At 38.5% G+C, this 18,442-nt stretch overlaps 2 protein-coding genes across 2 annotated transcripts in view; one reads left to right on the forward strand and one right to left on the reverse strand.

The window, feature by feature from the left end:
- itpr3 (inositol 1,4,5-trisphosphate receptor, type 3) overlaps positions 1-3,750 on the reverse strand; it is a 35,649-nt gene extending 31,899 nt beyond the window's left edge. The window contains exons 1-2 of the mRNA XM_053625246.1: positions 2,833-3,750; positions 36-106 (exon numbers count right to left, since the gene is read on the reverse strand). Of these exons, the coding sequence (XP_053481221.1) occupies positions 36-106; positions 2,833-2,924 (163 nt within the window). The 5' untranslated portion in view covers positions 2,925-3,750. The remainder of the gene's footprint in view (positions 1-35; positions 107-2,832) is intronic.
- A 6,294-nt stretch (positions 3,751-10,044) lies between these two features.
- On the forward strand, positions 10,045-12,747 carry gpr37l1b (G protein-coupled receptor 37 like 1b). Its single transcript, XM_053623922.1, has 2 exons — positions 10,045-10,837; positions 11,141-12,747. The coding sequence occupies exons 1-2, from the start codon at positions 10,157-10,159 to the stop codon at positions 11,972-11,974; spliced, it is 1,515 nt and encodes a 504-aa protein (XP_053479897.1). The 5' UTR covers positions 10,045-10,156; the 3' UTR covers positions 11,975-12,747.
- The last annotated feature ends 5,695 nt before the right edge of the window (positions 12,748-18,442 follow it).

Here is an 18,442-nt window from a genome sequence, read left to right on the forward strand (position 1 = left end):
ATTAAGTAACAGTGAATGAAAGATCCTAAAAATACCTCTAAACTTCTTGGGAGGGTTATCCAGGTCTCCTCCTAGAGGTTCCACAACACAGCGGTCATCTACCAACCTGTGCATGCAAAATACAAAAATCACCTGACTTTTCCTGTACAATACCCATTTACATTACATGGGGAGCTTATTGTTATACATATCCACAAACATTTCTGCTATGGCCCATACATTCCCCTCCAAAACTACTGGAACAGCAAGGTCAATTCATTCGCTTGTGTTATAAGCCAAAGCCATTAGGGTGTGAGATGAAAAGATGGATATCAGATGAGACTTTAGGATTTCAGCTTGTATTTTCTGGTATTTACACCTAGATGTTTTAAACACCTAAAACATAGAACCTTTTGTATCAGACCACCCAATTTTTAGGCGAGCAAAAGTATAGGAACAGATAAGTCTTTTCAGCCTCTTATAGTTTTTGCTTGTTTCAGGGGGTTTCTCCTTTCGGTCTTCTCTTCAGGAGGTGAAATGCATGCTCAATTGGGTTAAGTTCTGGTGATTGATTTGGCCAGTCTAAAACCTTCTACTTTCCTCCTTGATAAAGTTCTTTGTTGAGATGGCAGCGTGTTTTGGATCACTGTCTTGCTGCGTGATGAAGTTCCTCAGAATTAATTTATCATTTCTCTGAAAATTGGCAGACAAAATGTTCCTGTAAACTTCTGAATTCATTCTGCTGCTACTATCATGAGTTACATCATCAATAAAGATTAGTAGGACTGTTCCAGAAGCAGCCATGCAAGCCCAAGCCATGATACTATGACACCATGTTTCACTGATGAGCTTGTATGTTTTGGATCATGAGCAGATCCTTTCTTCCTCCACACTTTGGTAGAGGTTAATCTTGGTTCCAGAAATTTGTGGCTCATCTCGGTATTTCCTCCCAATCTGGCTTTCCCATTCTTACTGCTGATGAGTGGTTTGCATCTTGTGGTATGGCCTCTATATTTCTGCTCTCAAAGTTATAATCGAACGGTGGAGCCCTGTGCCCTATGGAGGTTGTTGGTGATGTCACTGACTGTTTTGGGCTTTTTCTTCACAGCTCTCACAATGTTTCTGTCATCAGTTGTTGTTGTTTTCCTTGTCTGACCCATTCGCTGTCTATTGCTTAGTACACCAGTGTGGTGTTGTTTTTTTCAGGACATCCCAAATTGTTTTATTGGCTATACCCAATGTTTGTGCAGTGCCTCTGATTGATTTTCCCTCTTTGCTCAACTTCAAAATGATTTCCCATAAACAGCTCTCTGATTGTCATGTTGGCTTATCCTTGGTAAATACAAATGCAGTCTTCACAGGTGAAACTGAAGGCTGAAAAAAAGATCTTTTGATTTCAAACCCAAATGTCTTCATTCAAAAAAAAAAAATGTAATTGGCCTTGCCGTTCCAATGGTTTAGTGAGCTGTATATGCATAAATGTGCAAAATGTACTTCTGATACCTGTTTCTACTCTAATCGATGTGCAGTGTGCTATATGTAACTCGAGTAATTAAAAAAAATAATAATAAATTTAATCTACAAAAAGTAATGGCATGTATGTTGAGCTGTTGGTTAAAGCCCAGTCTCTGCAAGGAAGAGACTCATGATTTATGGCATTAATGGCTGATTCAGTTGTTTTCTCTTTCAGCTAGTTTTTAGTTGCTCAGGTAACAAGGCTTTGTCCAAAATCACCAAAGGCATTTCCCCTTGATTACAAGATAACAGAGAAGTCTGTTCATAAAGAAGGAACAGGTACTGGATTATAGCCAAATATATGCTTTTCAATCCTCAAGCGACTTTTTGAGCTTTAAAGGCATCTGAATAGCAAATTAATTCAGTATTGATATGAATCACATGTTATTTCTATCCACATTAAATTGGTGTTAGTCTCTACTAAATGTGGATTAATGTACAAATAATCTAGACTTGAATCCCAAGAAAACCCTCCGTTGTAGGCTTCTACGTAGAATCTTCAACGGTTCCCTGAGAGACAGTGAGCGTGACAGTGGAGTGTAGGGTTAGGGCTAGTTTCTGCTAAGAGTGTATAAGAAGCCATTTGTGATTTTTGCAGTTTTAGTTTGTATTTGTACTTTTTTTTTTCACGTATTTGTCGATCATTGATACTTTTCTTAATGCATGTATTAATACACGAGTTATCAGTTTGATGAAAGTGACAATATGAGAGGCATTCCAATCAGGACTGTCGCTGAAATCAACTTCCATTCCATTCCATCTTTCCATTTATTTTTTGACAACAATGACAGGCACATTTGACCACAGATACAGCACTAATCTAAAACTAATCACAAGCAGCAGACTGCACTGTCCGAAAAGATGAGGTCAACTAAAACCCTAAACCTTCTTTGGTTAATCCAGTTTAGAAGCTTTTGACAGAAGGTTTGCTTTCCAGGAACTCTACAGACTAGAATAGATTTCCACACCAGCAACAGAGCCAATTAGTCAAAGAGAGTAAAGCAGCAGCCTGAATTCATCCTGTAGGGTTCGTCCAAAGTGGAGCCCTTAACCAATTCAATATAGGACCTTACAACAGGGAGTTTCTTTTCAGTAACGGTAGAACAACATTAGAACTCTTAGCCATTAAAAGAGTCAGTGTGGAACTTTTTTTTTATTTAAGGGGGACACTGACTGACTTTTTTTTTTTAATTATTAAAAACAAAAGTAACTCATACACCTGAGCAACAATACTGTATATCAAACACAGCTGACTAGGGACCATAATCAACTATAGTTCATCTTCAAGATCAAATGACTTTATACAATTTACTGAATGAAAACATAGAAGTCACTTACCCCAAGGTGCTTATAAAGCCATTAACTGTCCCTTCTGCATAGAGAGACACGATGTCCCCTATGTGCAAGAAACTTGACATAGAATCCGACATTGTTTTGGTGTTAAAAGAGCAATGCACTCATTAAAGAAAACCTAATAAACAATGCCCGTGTTGTGTTATTTTCTTGAATCACTCGACACACTCCCTAGGTCTTAAAACTCTTCCTGATACAGTAGGTCCCCGCGCGAGACCGGTCCCGGGCACGCGCACAAATCCATTCCCCAAAGTTTATCTGACAAACATTGTACACTGAAATAAATGCAAATGTTGAGGAAACGTTAAAGATCCACGCCAGGATAAAAGTTCTGCCGGCCGAGAACTCAGACAAAGTCAGCGATGTAATACTCCGCCTTCAGGAGCTCAACCAGGAAGCAAGTGCAAGTCAAAACACGCTAAATGCACACACGGGGGGGTTTAAGAAAATGGATGCGACCGCAGAGTCTTCGCAAAACTAGACGTGTGCAGGAAAAACAAACAAACAAAACAAAACAAAAAACAGACAGCTATGCATAATTATGAGGTTGTAATGTAATGCCCTGCTCTCAAATTCTACACTGAGAGATCCTCAGATTATCAACACAATAATCCACCAACATAAAATAACCAGGCAACAGCAGTTCTGTTATCAAAAATGATATCATAGGTCAGTTAGTATATTATAAAATCAAACAAATTAATGCACATGGAGAAAGTAGATCCGTCTAATTAAGTTGTAAGAATACACAATGATACACTTGTATTTGTGCCACACACACTATGCTGAAAATGGTATCTATTGATAAACTTAGTAATGGCCTATACTGTTTTTATGTGATTTTGCATAAATTCATTAGGTCAGTTTCATTGGAGTGTACTATAAGGTCACAGTCTCTCAGAAGGAACACAACGCCTTACATGTTCTATTATTCTTCCTGAAGACTTCCTGTTAAACTCACAGGACTATAAAGTAGAATACAACGGAAAGTCCAACCATAGAGCCACTCACACAGGATTAGGTCAGCATAGAGCATTTCCCCTGACCTTAAAATGTCATTTATAGTTACATTGTATGCATTTTGCACAGTACATTTAGAAAAGTTACAGTGTGTGCAAGCTGGGTCAACATAACTTGTGGTTATTCACAAAAAGGTCCTTTGGTTCACAGCTATGTGGGTGGTGGCATAGACTTTCACACTGCTATATATATATATATATATATATATATATATATATGCACTGCTGTGTATATATAGTGCTACAGTTAGCATACTGAAAAAAGAACCATATTTTTTAATTAAAAATGATCAAATCTATGTTCCACATAGTTGAACAGAAAATAGAAAATTGAGGGTGAAATGCAAAATGACACCTGTGAGAGAGGCCTGCCCTAAAACCCACCTGAGTTTCAATATATTCAAATGAGTTGTCAAGCAAATTCATAGTCAAAACAAGTCGGCAAGCCTAGAGTGTTGTGATTTAAAAGCAAGGTTTATGTAAGGTCTATGCTTTGTAGACTAGAATAGAATGACTTTAGCTCAAAACGTTAGCTCAAAAGCTCTATTATTGTCAGTAGAGTTCCTGCTTGTGGTTATATTATCTCAACACTTTTACTTCTAGCAACCGTCTCTGCTTCACTTTATAAGTGAGAGGCTTTTAATGGGTTTAACATGCAGTGCTGCTCAAAACAGGATGTTAAAAAGGAAATCTGTCATTGTTTCTATGAATTGAGCTAAATTGGTTTGGTTATTTAATAGAAAAGAATTAGAAAGTAATTGTGCCTTGCCCCAGTATGTCTCAACAACTTTTTCCTGACTGGCACCTTGATGGCCCAGAGTGGATAGAATGTTTTTGATTATTAAATTTTGGCAAGGGCTCTGGGAGGTGGTCCAAACAGAGCTTGTCTGTTGTTAGTCCCTAAACCATTTCTCTCTTGATCAGACTGAATAACTTCTGAATCCATGGAAATGGACTGAAACATTCTATTCTCAGAGGAACATGCCAGAGGGATATGGGAGGGCTTGTGTCTTTACTGTGGGTGCTCCAGATACCTGCAATCAAGCTGCCCAGGGAGACCTGGACCTCAGAGTCAATTGGGAAGTATCTCCGCACATGATATAGATATAACTTATCTAATCAAAAATCACATAGGTGACACAAGGGCCACACTGAGGCAGCTTCTAGATAGAAGGTTCTGGGGCAGGTGGACCCATCACTGCTCTTTGTCTTGTGCACCTTTGAGTGGGAGTAGGGGCCAGGCTCTCGCAAACTTAAGAAGTCCTGGCTAAGCTACACCCCATCACTTAGTTCTCTAATAAGCTGTCTGTGGCTGAGAGGAATTACGATTTGGATAATCAGGGACTTTTAGCCATGAAGCTGACCCACCATAACCTGGAGTACATCAGAGAGGCCCAATATCTGTGTCCATATCAATCCCTGCAAGACAATTTCCCCTAAGAAATGTCACCACCTGCAATCATGGTTGAAGGATCCCTGGCTTATTCTGTGAGAGCCCACCTGAACTCCAGTGTCTGGTGGACTGTAAGGATTACAATCTAAAGGAGCACTCATATATCCCATATGGAGATGTCCTGGGCCTTAATCATCCTTAAGATGAGTTCCATCAATGACACCCTGATCACCCAGCTCTATATAGGCAACGTTGACCTTAGTTCTGTCACATCAGAAGTGGGACCTAGGACGGGGGCTTCTGTAACAAATTCCATTTCCCAGCAGTCCACTCTTAGTACTCTGTCTGCCCTGATACCTGCAGCTCATTTCCTCCTCATTAAGAACTCTTTAAAGCACACGCCTGCTTTCAGTCTTTGAACAACACTGTACCTACAATGTGCTGTTGCTCAACCATTTCTATGCCTTTGATTTCTTTGGTCATGTTCCAAGATTCATTCCTAACCTCTGTTAATGCCATGTTGTAAATTTCATTTTATAATTAACAGTAGTCTGAATGGTTCATGTACTGTATAAGCTTAGTTTTTTCACAGGTGCTCTGCCATCACTAATCCTCAGGAAAAACCTGAGGTTTAGACTTTGCTCTAAACTCCATATGTACACTGGCACTTAGACAGATATCTGAGATTACTATTTACAACTTTTCATGCTGTGTTCATTAAATTTAACTGTGATAAAATGCTAAGTAGAGATATAGAGTGGAAATACAGTCGTGAAAAAATAAGTGGAAATTCTCGGCTTTTTTGACATATTTGGACAAGCAATCATTTGATCATCTTTGAAACAGTGCCTATTAATAAAGTTGATATACTTGAACAAAACCACAAGGAAAAAAGCATTTTCAATCATTTATTGAACAGAAATATCAATAGATGAGATATTCCTCTGTGGATAAATTAAGTACACCCTTTGCCTTAGAAGCCAGTATAGCCCCTTTTAGCAGAAATAACTTGTAGCCATTTTTGCATTTGACCTCTCTTCCATGCAATATTCTTTCAACTGCAAGATTTTTGAGGATTTTCTTTAGCCCATTTCAAATCCCCCCACAACATTTCAATGGGATTCAAATCCAGGCTTTAACTAGGCCATTCCATAACCCTCAATTTCTTCTTTTTGGGCCATTCCTTGGTGGATTTGCTAGTGTACTTAGGATCGTTATCGTGTTGAAAGGTCCACTTTTGGTTCAACTTCAACTTTTGGACAAATGGCCTCACATATTGAATCAATGAATGCAAGGTGCCCAGTCCCTGAGGCAGCAAAGCAACCCCAAATCATAACATTTCCACCACCATGCTTCACAGTTGGTATGAGGTGCTTCTCCTGAAAAGCTGTCTTTGGTCAGTGTCAAATATGTCTGCTGTTACTGTGGCCAAACAACTCTATCTTTGATTCATCTGTCCAGAGCACATTATTCCAAAAGGCCTGGTCTGTGCCTATATGCTCATTGGCAAACCGTAGGCTTGCAAAGGCTTTTTCCTGACATGCCTCCCATGCAGGTCACATTTGTGCAATCTTTTTTCTGATTGTAGAAGCATGCACTTTGACACCAACAGTTGCAAGACTTACTAGCAGATCCTGTGATGAAATTTTGGGGTTCTAGGAGACTTGTGTTTGCATTAGACAAATTGTTCACGGGCTGAATTTGCTGGCATGGCCAGTCCTGGACAAACTGGCAGTCATTTGAAATCTGCACCATTTGTAGATTTTTTTCCTTACAGTGGAATGATGTATTTCAAATCATTTTGAGATCTTTTTAAATCCCTTTCCAGACTCATAGGCATCCACAACCATTTTTTGAAGGTCTTACAGAACTCTTTAGCTCTTGGCATGATGACACCACACACCTCAACAGCGAAGGGAACACCAGACACTAGATACTATATGAGAGGGGTATAAATAAGACAGGTTCCACCTGCACTCCCTAAGCAAGTTCTAATCACTGACACCCAATCTTGAACAACTGATGCTAATTTTATGGATTTGAAGGTGTGATGAATGTAGGGGTGTACTTATTTGATAGAGTGTAACAACTTTATTAATAGGCACTGTTTCAAAGAGGAACAAATTATCCAAATATATAAATATGCTTATCCAAATATGTAAAAAAAAAAAAAAAAAAAAAAAAAAAAATTTTTAAAAAGATTTCCTGGGGTGTACTTTATCTATGAAAAAGAAAGAAAAACAATGTCAGAGTTGAAAGAAGGCTCTTTTTCACAGGTAATTAGATGTTATCAGGAAACACAGTGCTAAAATATCGTGTGTGTGTGTGTGTTTGTGTGTGTGTGTGTGTGTGTGTGTGTGTGTGTGCAGGATCTAAGGCTCCTACAGCTTTTACCTTTACACATAAAGTGAAGTATCCTTATTGACACAGCCAGATGTCAAAGAGGGCCCAGCCCTCTTACTAAACAGTAGTCCTGGCAGATTGCCCTTGTTTTAGTCATGAGATTAGCAATATTCTGTTAATCATCTAGTAGGTGGATTAAACTATTACTTACTTATCCTCATTTTGTTGACTGGAAACAAGCCTAATGAGTACTGTAATTCTTCTAACTAGTATTTGACCAGTTAAATAGTCGGTCTCTTACTTACTAAAAGTGTGCCCTGGTTAGATTGCCCTTTCAGAAACTGTAATGGTTGTGAATAGTTGTACATTTTATGTAATGGTGCTTTCAAATATTGCACCTAAACTCTAAGATGTCATTAAAAACAAGATCTTAGAAATGGTGGAATTCTGAAAATAAATACAGTTTAATGTGTTTGAATTGAGTTAATCTCTCTCTCTCTCTCTCTCTCTCTCTCTCTCTCTCTCTCTCTCTCTCTGAAAGACAAAAGCTAATGATTATTTCACTTCCCAGACTGAGATAAGGGGCTATTAAATATTGATGATTAGATCATGGGTGTCCTACATGCAATGCCCTCAACTAATATTGGCACCCTTGGTAAATATGAGCAAAGAAGGCTGTGTAAATTGTTTCTTTATTGTTTAAACTTTTGATCTTTTGTTAAAAAATTCACAAACATACTGTGCTCTCATGGATATCAAACAATTGCAAACAAAACACAGGTTTATCCCCCAAACAAATCTTTGTTAAATATAGGTGTGCAGCAATTATTGGCACCGTTTTAGTCAATACTGCTACCTCCCTTTGCCAAGATAACAGCTCTGAGTCTTCTATAATGCCTGATGAGTTTGGAGAATACATGGCAAGGGAGCTGAGACCATTCCTCCATACAGAATCTCTCCAGATCCTTAAAATTTCGAGGTCTTCACTGGTGGACTCTCTTCAGTTCACCCCACAGTTTTCTATGGGTGTACTAAAACATGTAAAAATGTAAAATAAATAAATAAATAAATAAATAAATAAATAAATAAATAAATAATAATAAAAAATAAATAGATAGATAATAATAATAATAAAATGTAGGTGTACTAAAAAAAATTACAAATATCAATGGGAATATATTTTTCTCATGTGAATTCATAGGGGTGCCAATAATCATTGCACACATATATTTAACAAAGATTTTTTAAAATTATATATAAACCTGCGTTTTGTTTGCAATTGTTTGATATCCATGAGGGCAGAGTATGTTTGTGAATTTTTTAACAAAAGATCAAAAGTTTAAACAATAAAGACAATTTTTCACAGCCTTCTTTGCTCATATTTACCAAGGATGCCAATATTAGTCGAGGGCACTGTATATACTACAAATACTAGATACTAAAAACAACTAAGAGCGGGTTATATAGTGTTGACAGATACAGTGTTGACACAGTCTTGTCAAACACACCATAGCTAGAATACATTTACGTAAACCTATGTGCATTAGCCATCTTTAATATTTAATGTGTTTCCCTGTTACAGACTACACTAAAGGCGTTTTGCTGCTGCTGCTGCTGCTGCTGTCGTTGAAATCATAAAGTTTGTATACTCATAAATGCTAGTTATAGGAATGTCAGAGTAGGACAAATCCCTTTAACAGAACATAAAAAAGTTTTAGAATTTAAAAATTGTTCACAAAAATGGTTCAGTAGACAGTAGTGCAGTACATTCTTACTTTCACTTTCTGCAAACACCTAGAACAAAATGGTACAAAATGACTAGTCAATGTATTAATTAATAGTATTGCCCACGTCAGGCACTGCCCTCTTCTGACAAATCACAGCAACTACAATGCAGGACATCCACTCAGTCTATCAGTAATGTTATAGTGTGAAATCACGCATAATACTAATTAATACATTGCAAATGATCTACTTAAATCTGATGTATAAAATGGCGTTTTGTCATGGCAAGTCATTAGTACCTTCTATATCTGTATACTATATAGTCAAAAAGTACAAGTGTGCAAACAGGAACTTATGAGACTTAGACTGTGGCTGAGTCCTGAAAACTAATTGGAAGGCTATTCCATAATATGTTGGTTTTGTAAAAGAAAGCTCTTCCCCCTGCTGTAGCCTTCAAATGACCTATGAAGTTTCAATGTAAAATAACCAATTTGGTTACTACGATTTCATGGTACATACAAAAAGTAATGTTCAGATATATTATGTTTACCAGCAGAGGGCCTTATTCCACTGATTCTTTGCAACAGAAAGGAGGAGTGAAGGCGTTCCTCTGTTGAACAGTAATGAAAAAGACCAGCCTTCCATGGATGTGCAAAGAGAGCTGAGTTCTGACAGACAAGACTGCAGATACCACATGGTCTCTGGCATGAGGGATCTTAAGCTTTGGTTACATTGGGTCTACATTTTGCCCTTTATTTCAAACTCTACAGCTTCAGTGTGAACTGCAATCACCCAGTTTGGAAAGTAGTTTAAGCCTTTTTTTTTGAAGATGGAGAAGTGCAGTTCGAGATTGATTTATGTATTGACCCTAGTCATGTTTTTGAGTGTCTGTGCTTCTGAAACAAAAACCAAGGCAAAGAGTGTAACATCTCCATTCAACCAGCAAGAAGATCAAGTGGTTTTTGATCAAAAAAAGATCATTGGGGATGCTGGACTTAGTGACTTTGATCAAGATGAATTCCATATGGCGATGTCAAAAGGAGATTATATGGAGGATGCAGATGGAGGTTCTGTGCACACACCAGCTGAGTTTTCTGGCACTCACCCGACTACAGCACCTCAGTCAAACCTGCCAAATTTGAGTCTGACATCTAATGTAGAAAAAGATGGCAGTGCTGATGGAATCCTCACTAAAAACAATGTCACAGAACAAGACATCACAAGGATCTACAACCCTCTGTTCCCAGTGACAAACAGCTCTTACAGTGCCTATGGGATTCTGTTTCTGGCATTTGTAGTGTTTGCTGTAGGGATTGTGGGTAATCTTGCTGTCATGTGCATTGTTTGGCATAACTACTTCATGAGGAGTGCATGGAACTACATCCTGGCCAGCCTGGCTTTCTGGGACTTCCTGGTCCTGTGTTTCTGCCTGCCTGTGGTGGTGTTTAATGAACTCACCCACAAACGGCTACTGGGGGATTTTTCTTGCAAGGTTGTACCCTACATGGAGGTGGGTCTGAGTCCCAGATTAGGAATAATCAAAAGTTAAATTTCTTAAAGAATATTTAAATTGTAAGAAATTAGATGAAAATATATGCAGCATCTTTACCATGTAACATGTCTAAAGCCAATATGAAGAAATATAGAAAAGAGGACACAAAATATTGGTCCATCATGATTTATGTTTGGATCTTCAGCACTTGATTCACTTTGTCATCACTGCTTTATTCCAAAGAAATCTACAAGACCTGAAAGAATGCATTATTGAAGGTAGGACATTAACATCTGTTAACCTCTTTATGTACATATACAGGTGACATCACTAGGCGTGACATCCTTCAGTCTGTGTGCACTTGGTATCGACCGTTTTCATGCAGCCACCAGCTCCCTCCCGAAGGCCCGGCGAGTGGAGCATTGCCAGTCCGTCCTGGCCAAACTGGCAGTGGTGTGGGTCGGTTCCATGGTCCTTGCAGCCCCAGAGCTGCTCATATGGCAGCTACAACAAGTCAAATCCCCTTCTCTGGGTGTCCAGGTGGATGTCTGCATCATGAGCCCGTACCCAAACCTCCCAGAATCTATTTACTCCCTGATCATCAACTACCATGACACTCGCATCTGGTGGTACTTTGGCTGTTACTTCTGCCTGCCTGTAGTCTTCACCTTGCTTTGTCAGCTGGCCACCTGCCATGTCTCCAGCGATAGTGGAAGCTTTGGTAAGCGGACCGAAGAGCGTTCTCCATCCACAAAGCAGAAACTTCAACATGCACAGCAGGTTGAACGGCAACTGAACTGTACCGTCATGGCACTGGCTGTGGTTTATGGGGTGTGTGCACTGCCTGAGAACGTATGCAACCTTACGCTAACATACGCTTCTATACAGCCATCCAAGGACGTTTTGGCTCTCCTCACTCTGATAAATCAGTTTTTCTTATTCTTTAAGTCATCTGTGACGCCAGTGCTCTTGCTGTGTCTGTGTAAGACTCTGGGCCAGGCATTTATGGACTGCTGTTGCTGCTGCTGTGAGGAATGCCAACCTAGCACCTCCTCTTCCTCCCAAAACATTACTGAAAGCAAGCATGAGATGTCCTCATCTATTTTCTTTGACAAAGCCAAGGACAGCACGACCATATTGTCTATTGGCAGCTGAGTCAGCAGACCTTGCTTTGAAGTGATAAGGTCACAAGATGACCATGAATTATTTCTCACATCCACTTTCATCACATCTCTTATTAGTGACCATGAGGTTTTTTTCCCCCGGGCTCACTGTCTGATGGGAAAATTCACTGAGCTCTTAGATGGTGCTAGAAGTTGTCCCTTTGCTGCTCTGAAGCTTATTTTAAAAGGAGGAAGAATTCAGCATGCTTAAACAATCAGCATAAGCAGTCACTTACAGGCAGAACCCACTTCAAACACAAATTTAGTTCCTTAGCTTGACTAGCACCGTTTTGTCATAAATTTAAAGATACTGTAATATTCTCGCAAGATAGATTTGGGTTTTGTACTTTAAATCATTAACATTTTCTGTCAACAGGATATCATGTCAAGCCTCTATAGACTGTTAGCTCATATGGCCTGTCACACTGTTTGTCAGCTTTGTATAAAAATTGTGACTTTTATTAGAAGTTCTTTTAGTGATGATTTAGTGATGATTTTCAACATTTTCTAAATACCTGACCAGCAATGAATAATTCATATAAATTTAATTTGTTCAGATAGGTTTATCTTTTCAAGATACTCATTTTTGAGACATGGGGTTGTTCATGTAACAAATAGCTCTGGTTAATAATTGATGCCATAGTTTTGTTTTTATGTAACAGCTTGTCTAGTTTGTGTACTCTTAATTATAAAATGTTGTACATGCACTGAATTGTTTTATTAGATTGTAAATAAACTTAAGAAACACAAAACCTGAAAGTGCTAATGGCACCATTTGAAGGTTGTTGTTGTTTTTTTATGTGAAGCTTCAATTAGCACAAAAAACAATTAAAAGTTCCTGTTACAGTTAATTACTAAATTAAATAAAGTTATTGAATTAACAAGTACTTTATCTACACAGATCCAACTAACATCTGTGAGGGTTTATTTTTTACTTTAAGTGTATGAAATGTAATCAGAGCCTGTAATCAGAGTCAACAAATGTGCAGCAGAATGTGCAAGTAACAGGAGTTTATTCTGAATCGTATGTATTTCTGTTGATGCCTAAGTGCCGAGTTTGGTCTGCACAGGCTTGGTTGGTTTCTTCTTTCCCATAAGGTTCTCATTGTTCTGAAAAGAAGATGGAAGCTTCCACTGAATATCAATGTCCGGACTACAGCTGAGTTGCCAAGAGACCACCAAAAATTCACATGCGCTTCAGACTGGCCAATAGTGAACACAAAACCCTTGGGGTTTCCCACCTTTCTTGGTTGTCACAGGAACCAGAGCTCATCTGTTAATAGCATGATGTTTGTATGCTTTCATGTTCGACTGTTAAATTAAGTGTGCAAATTACTTTGAACAATTAGTTTTACAGACTATCTCACTGTAAACCAGCATAGTAACAAGTAGACAGGGCTGTAGATTACATGTGTAATAGAATAAAAATCGTTTAATTTTCCATCAAAGAGAACTATTTGTTACATAGAGACATGCCTGTTCCTGTAAAGAGGTTTTGTACAGGTTGACCTCTTTGGACTCCTAGCCTTGGCCTGCGTTCAGTAGCTGTCAGGGATTGGGAAGACGAAAAAAAGAATGAGCAGCCTCATTAGAGAGTTGGATCTTTATGGATGGAGCTCTACTGGCACTAATGACTGAGACGGAACAGACTAATCTCTGTTCCCTATAATGAAACTAAGCCCAAATCAGGTCCTGAATAAATGAATAATAATAATAATAATAATAATAATAATAATAATAATAATAATGATGTGACTAATTACAGTACTAGTCAAATATTTTGGCATAGCTACACTTAAAAATATTTACCTTTTTTTTTTTTTCTTCAATTTTAGAATCGTAATAAAGATATAGTCAAAACTATGAAATCACAAAGAACTTTTAATTGTCTTATGTAAAAACTTAACAACAAAAGACTTTCATTTCAAGCCTGTTAGAAAATTAGGACCCTTAACTATCAAAAGAACTCCTGAGAAACCCCTTTTTCTAAGAGTGTACTCATATTAGGAAGTTCTTTATTTGTATTAATTTCCACACTTGTGAACAATAATGAAAATACCAGATTATAAAATCATATACATGGAGTTACCCAGTGACCAAAAAGTGTTTTAAAGAAAATCAAAACAACAGAGAAAAAGGTCAATCTAGCACACTAAAGCCTGCAAACAGAGTCTAAAAGGTTCCAGCTAGAAGCCTTTTAGAAAGATTTTAGATAAAGGTATAGTCATAACAATGAGCAATCATGGACAAACACACAATGTGAAAAACAATGAGCAACCAAACATAGAAAAGAAATACACAGTACAGTCACTGACAAAATGCATTATAACAGATTAGGACAGATAACAGTTACAGTTACTGTCTGTATGGAGTTTCACATGTTCTCCCCATGTCCATGTGGGTTTCCTCAATGTTCTCCAGTTTCCTCCCAAATCCCAAATCCCCAAAACATGCTGGGATGTCGATTAGCTATGCTAAATTGCTCTTAGGTATGAATGAGCATGTGAATGAGTTTGTGTGTGTGTGTGTGTGTGTGTGTGTGTGTGTGTGTGTGTGTGTGTGTGTGTGTGTGTGTGTATGTATGTATGTATATAGGTTCCCTACAATGGACTGGGGTCTCAACTGCCTCATGCCCAATGTTCCCCGGATATTGGTTACTGAAAATGCATGAATGAATGAAAACACCCTACACCCTTTGAAAAACAATTGAAGGTTTTATCCTTCTGGGAACCCTTTAAATAACACATATGGAATTACTAATTAACCATGTTACCGCAAAAAGGTGAACAAATTAAAAACTACACTGGTAGAAAAAAATGGGTTCCTTTTCACAAAAGGGTTGCAAGTAGAATTACTTTAGAAAGATAAATTCATTAACCATCAAATACCAACCCCTTTTTCTGAGTGTATCTCATATTTTAAGTACATTGTATACATCAATTTACTGTGTGTGTGTGTGTGTGTGTGTGTGTGTGTGTGAGATAAAAGTTTCTATTGTTCTGCATAAATTTGACCTAAAACACCACCAGATCTAACATATCTGTGAGTGGCAAAAGTATGTGAACCTTTGTTTTCAGTATCTGGTGCGACCCCCTTGTGCAGCAATAACTGCAACTAAATGTTTCTGGTAACTGTTTATGGAGGAATTTTAGCCCATTCCTCAGTACAGAACAGCTTAAACTCTGGGATGTTGGTGGGTTTCCTCAATGAACTGCTTGCTTCAGGTCCTTCCACAACATTTCTATTGGATTAAGGTCAGGACTTTGACTTGGCCATTCCAAACCATTAAGTTTATTCTTCTTTAGCCATTCTTTGGTAGAACAACTTGTGTGCTTTGGGTCGCTGTCTTGCTGCGTTACCCACTTTCTTTGAGATTGAGTTCATGGACAGATGTTTTGACATTTTTCTTCAGAACTGGCTGGTATAATTCAGAATTCATTATTGCAAGCCGTCCTGGCCCAGATGCAGCAAAACGGGTCTAAAACATGATACTACCACTGCCATGTTTCACAGATGGGATAAGGTTCTTATTCTGGAATGTAGCGTTTTCCTTTATCCAAACATAACGCTTCTCATTTAAACCAAAAAGTTCTATTTTGGTCTCATCCGTCCACAAAACATTTTTCCAATAGCCTTCTGCCTTGTCATTGTGATCTTTATTAAACTGCAGACAGGCAGCAATATTCTTTTTGGAGAGCAGTGGCTTTCTCTTTGCAACCCTGCCATGCACACCACTGTTGTACAGTGTTCTCCTGATGGTGGACTCATGAATATTAACATTAGCCTATGACATTTGCTTAGAAGTTACCCTGGGTTCCTTTGTGACCTCACGGCCTATTACACGTCTTGCTCTTGGAGTGTCTTTGTTTGTCCCCACTCCTGATGAGGGTAACAATGGTCTTGAATTTCCTCCATTTGTACACATTCTGTCTGACTGTGGATTGGTGGAGTCCAAACTCTTTGGAGATGGTTTTGTAACCTTTACCAGTCTGATGAGCTTCATCAACTCTTTTTCTGAGGTCCACAGAAATCTCCTTTGTTTGTGACATGATACACTTCCACAAACATGTGATTTGAAGATCAGACTCTGATAGATCCCTGTTCTTCAAAAAAAAAGAAGGGTGCTCACTCATACCTGTCATCCCACCGATTGAAAACACCTGACTCTAATTTCATATTATATATATATAAAACCTCTGACAGTTGAAATAAATGTCACTTATTATCTTGTCACAGTGGCACCTGTCAAGGGGGGGGGGGGTGGAATATATTAGGCAACAAGTGAAAAGTCAGTTCTCAAAGTTGATGTGTTGGAGGCAGGAAAAATGGGCAAGTCTAAGGATCTGAGAGACTTTGACAAGTGTCAAATTGTGATACTGACCCTTCTCCACCGTCAAAAATGTCTGTCTGATGAATCATGTTTTCTTTTAGATAATGTGGACAGCTGGGAGTGTGTGCGTCACTGTGCAGCAGTGTGATGCTCTGGGCAATGTTCTTCTGGAAAACCTTGGGTCCTGGCATTCATGTGGAGGTTACTCTGACATGTAGCACCTACCTAAATATTGTTGAGACCAAATACACCCGATTCATGGCAACAGTATTCTCTAATGGCAGTGGCCTCTTTCAGCAGGATTATGCACCCTGCCACTCTGCAAAAATTGTTCAGGAATGGTTTGAAGAACATGACAAAGAGTTCAAAGTGATGATTTGGGCTCCAAATTCAACAGATCTCAATCTGTTCGAGCATCTGTGGGATTTGCTGGACAAAAAAGTCAGATCCATGGAGACCCCACCTCACAACCTACAGGACTTAAAGAATCTGCTGCTAACATCTTGGTGCCAGATACCCCAACACACCTTTAGAGGTCTTGTGGAGTCCATGCCTCAACAAGGGTCAGAGCTGTAAGAACTGTTATTAATAAGAACATAATAATAAGGGCATATTTTACACGTCTTAAGTGTGAATAACAAAACAGTTTGTTGATATAAAAAGCTCTGTTCCATGGACATATGTGTGTAATATCAAGATGTTCAGACAATCAACAATGTGTATTCTGTAGGTTGATCAGCTACCTTTGTTTAATACTTATTATGACCTTAATATGAACCATAGTCAAAAATTGTGGCCTCTGCATCTGTGCAAAGTGAATGCAGGGACATGGTCATGTTGAAGACTGACTCGCAAAAAACTCAAGGAAATGAGTTTTTCTTTACACCTAAGCTGTTAGGATGTGTGTATTTGTGGATCAGCACCTAACCAGTGTGACATTTAGTACAACTTTTAAGTACTGTTAAAAATAAGAACATGTTGCATTTTTTAAATTTCTGTTTCACCACAAAAATGACTGCTAAATGGTGATAGACGATTAATAAAAACCTAATCATTAGCTGAATATATGAATCTTACATAAGTGTAATTAAATAAAACCTCGATGCATTGCATGTAAATATTTCACCTTGAAACTATATGAAAAGTGAAAATGTTCAGTAAAGTGTCTGTGGGTAAGGTGACCTATTGGTGGGCTGAATTTCAAGCTTAAAGGTGTTCCTAATCAGACAGGAAAAGTTGTGTGTGTTTGTGTGTATGTGCTCAATCTCATCTTCAGGCTGGGCTCAGTGAGCAAGCACTAATATGACCTGAATGTCCTTCAGTTCCACATACAGCACTGTCTCCCCTCGCCTTGTTAAGAGGACAATGTTTGTTTTGTTTCACCAAGCTTAGAGAGTGGAGGTTGGGAGTGGGGGAGATGGACGAAAGCGACACTATGGCAACCAGCTTTGGCCCCTCACAAGTACGTTAACATACAAATCAGGGTCCTGGGCACGCACATAACTGAAGTCCTGGACCACCATGTATTCAGGGGACAGGAAACTCAAGTGAGTTTCATTCTGATTCACAGATTGGTGATGCCAGCAGGAGGAGGAAAAAGGTGTTTTTTTTTCCCATTGCAATTGTTGTCAAACTTTTGTATTCATGGCCTGTGGTGACTGAAACAAGGGTTGGTGAGGCGAGGTCAGGGAAAAAGCACAAGAGGCCCCATTTCTATCCTTTCGAGGGTGTAAACTCAGCCCATTCTCAATATTTGTGCCAAGCTAGTGCGAGAGAACAGAGATCTGTGGATGTGCTCATATTCACTTTCAATCAGGTTACCACTTTATGCTGTATACTGGTACATAGAACACAAGATGTACATATGTATATATCTGAAGATATATGCATGGCCATTTCTAAAGCTTACTTGTATTTTTGTTGGTTTTTTCAATCCACTCTTTAGCAGTTGCTTATATTGCACTATTGGATTGCACTATTCTATCACTATTTCATGTGTTTAATATTTCTACATCAATTGATCGAAGTAGAATCATCTATTATACATAATCTGCTCTGCAGGAAAACTGATTAGTGCTGCCTTGGAAAAATTGATGTTCATTTTTAAAACATCAACAGCGCCCCCAACCG

Source organism: Ictalurus furcatus, chromosome 5 (assembly GCF_023375685.1).
Source record: "Ictalurus furcatus strain D&B chromosome 5, Billie_1.0, whole genome shotgun sequence".
NCBI classification, from domain to species: Eukaryota; Metazoa; Chordata; class Actinopteri; order Siluriformes; family Ictaluridae; genus Ictalurus; species Ictalurus furcatus.

Coding starts and splice junctions, on each gene's coding strand:
- gpr37l1b (XM_053623922.1), top strand. CDS start 10,157: ATGGAGAAGTGCAGTTCGAGATTGATTTATGTATTGACCCTAGTCATG. Junction 10,838..11,140: donor AGGTTGTACCCTACATGGAG/GTGGGTCTGAGT, acceptor GTACATATACAG/GTGACATCACTAGGCGTGAC.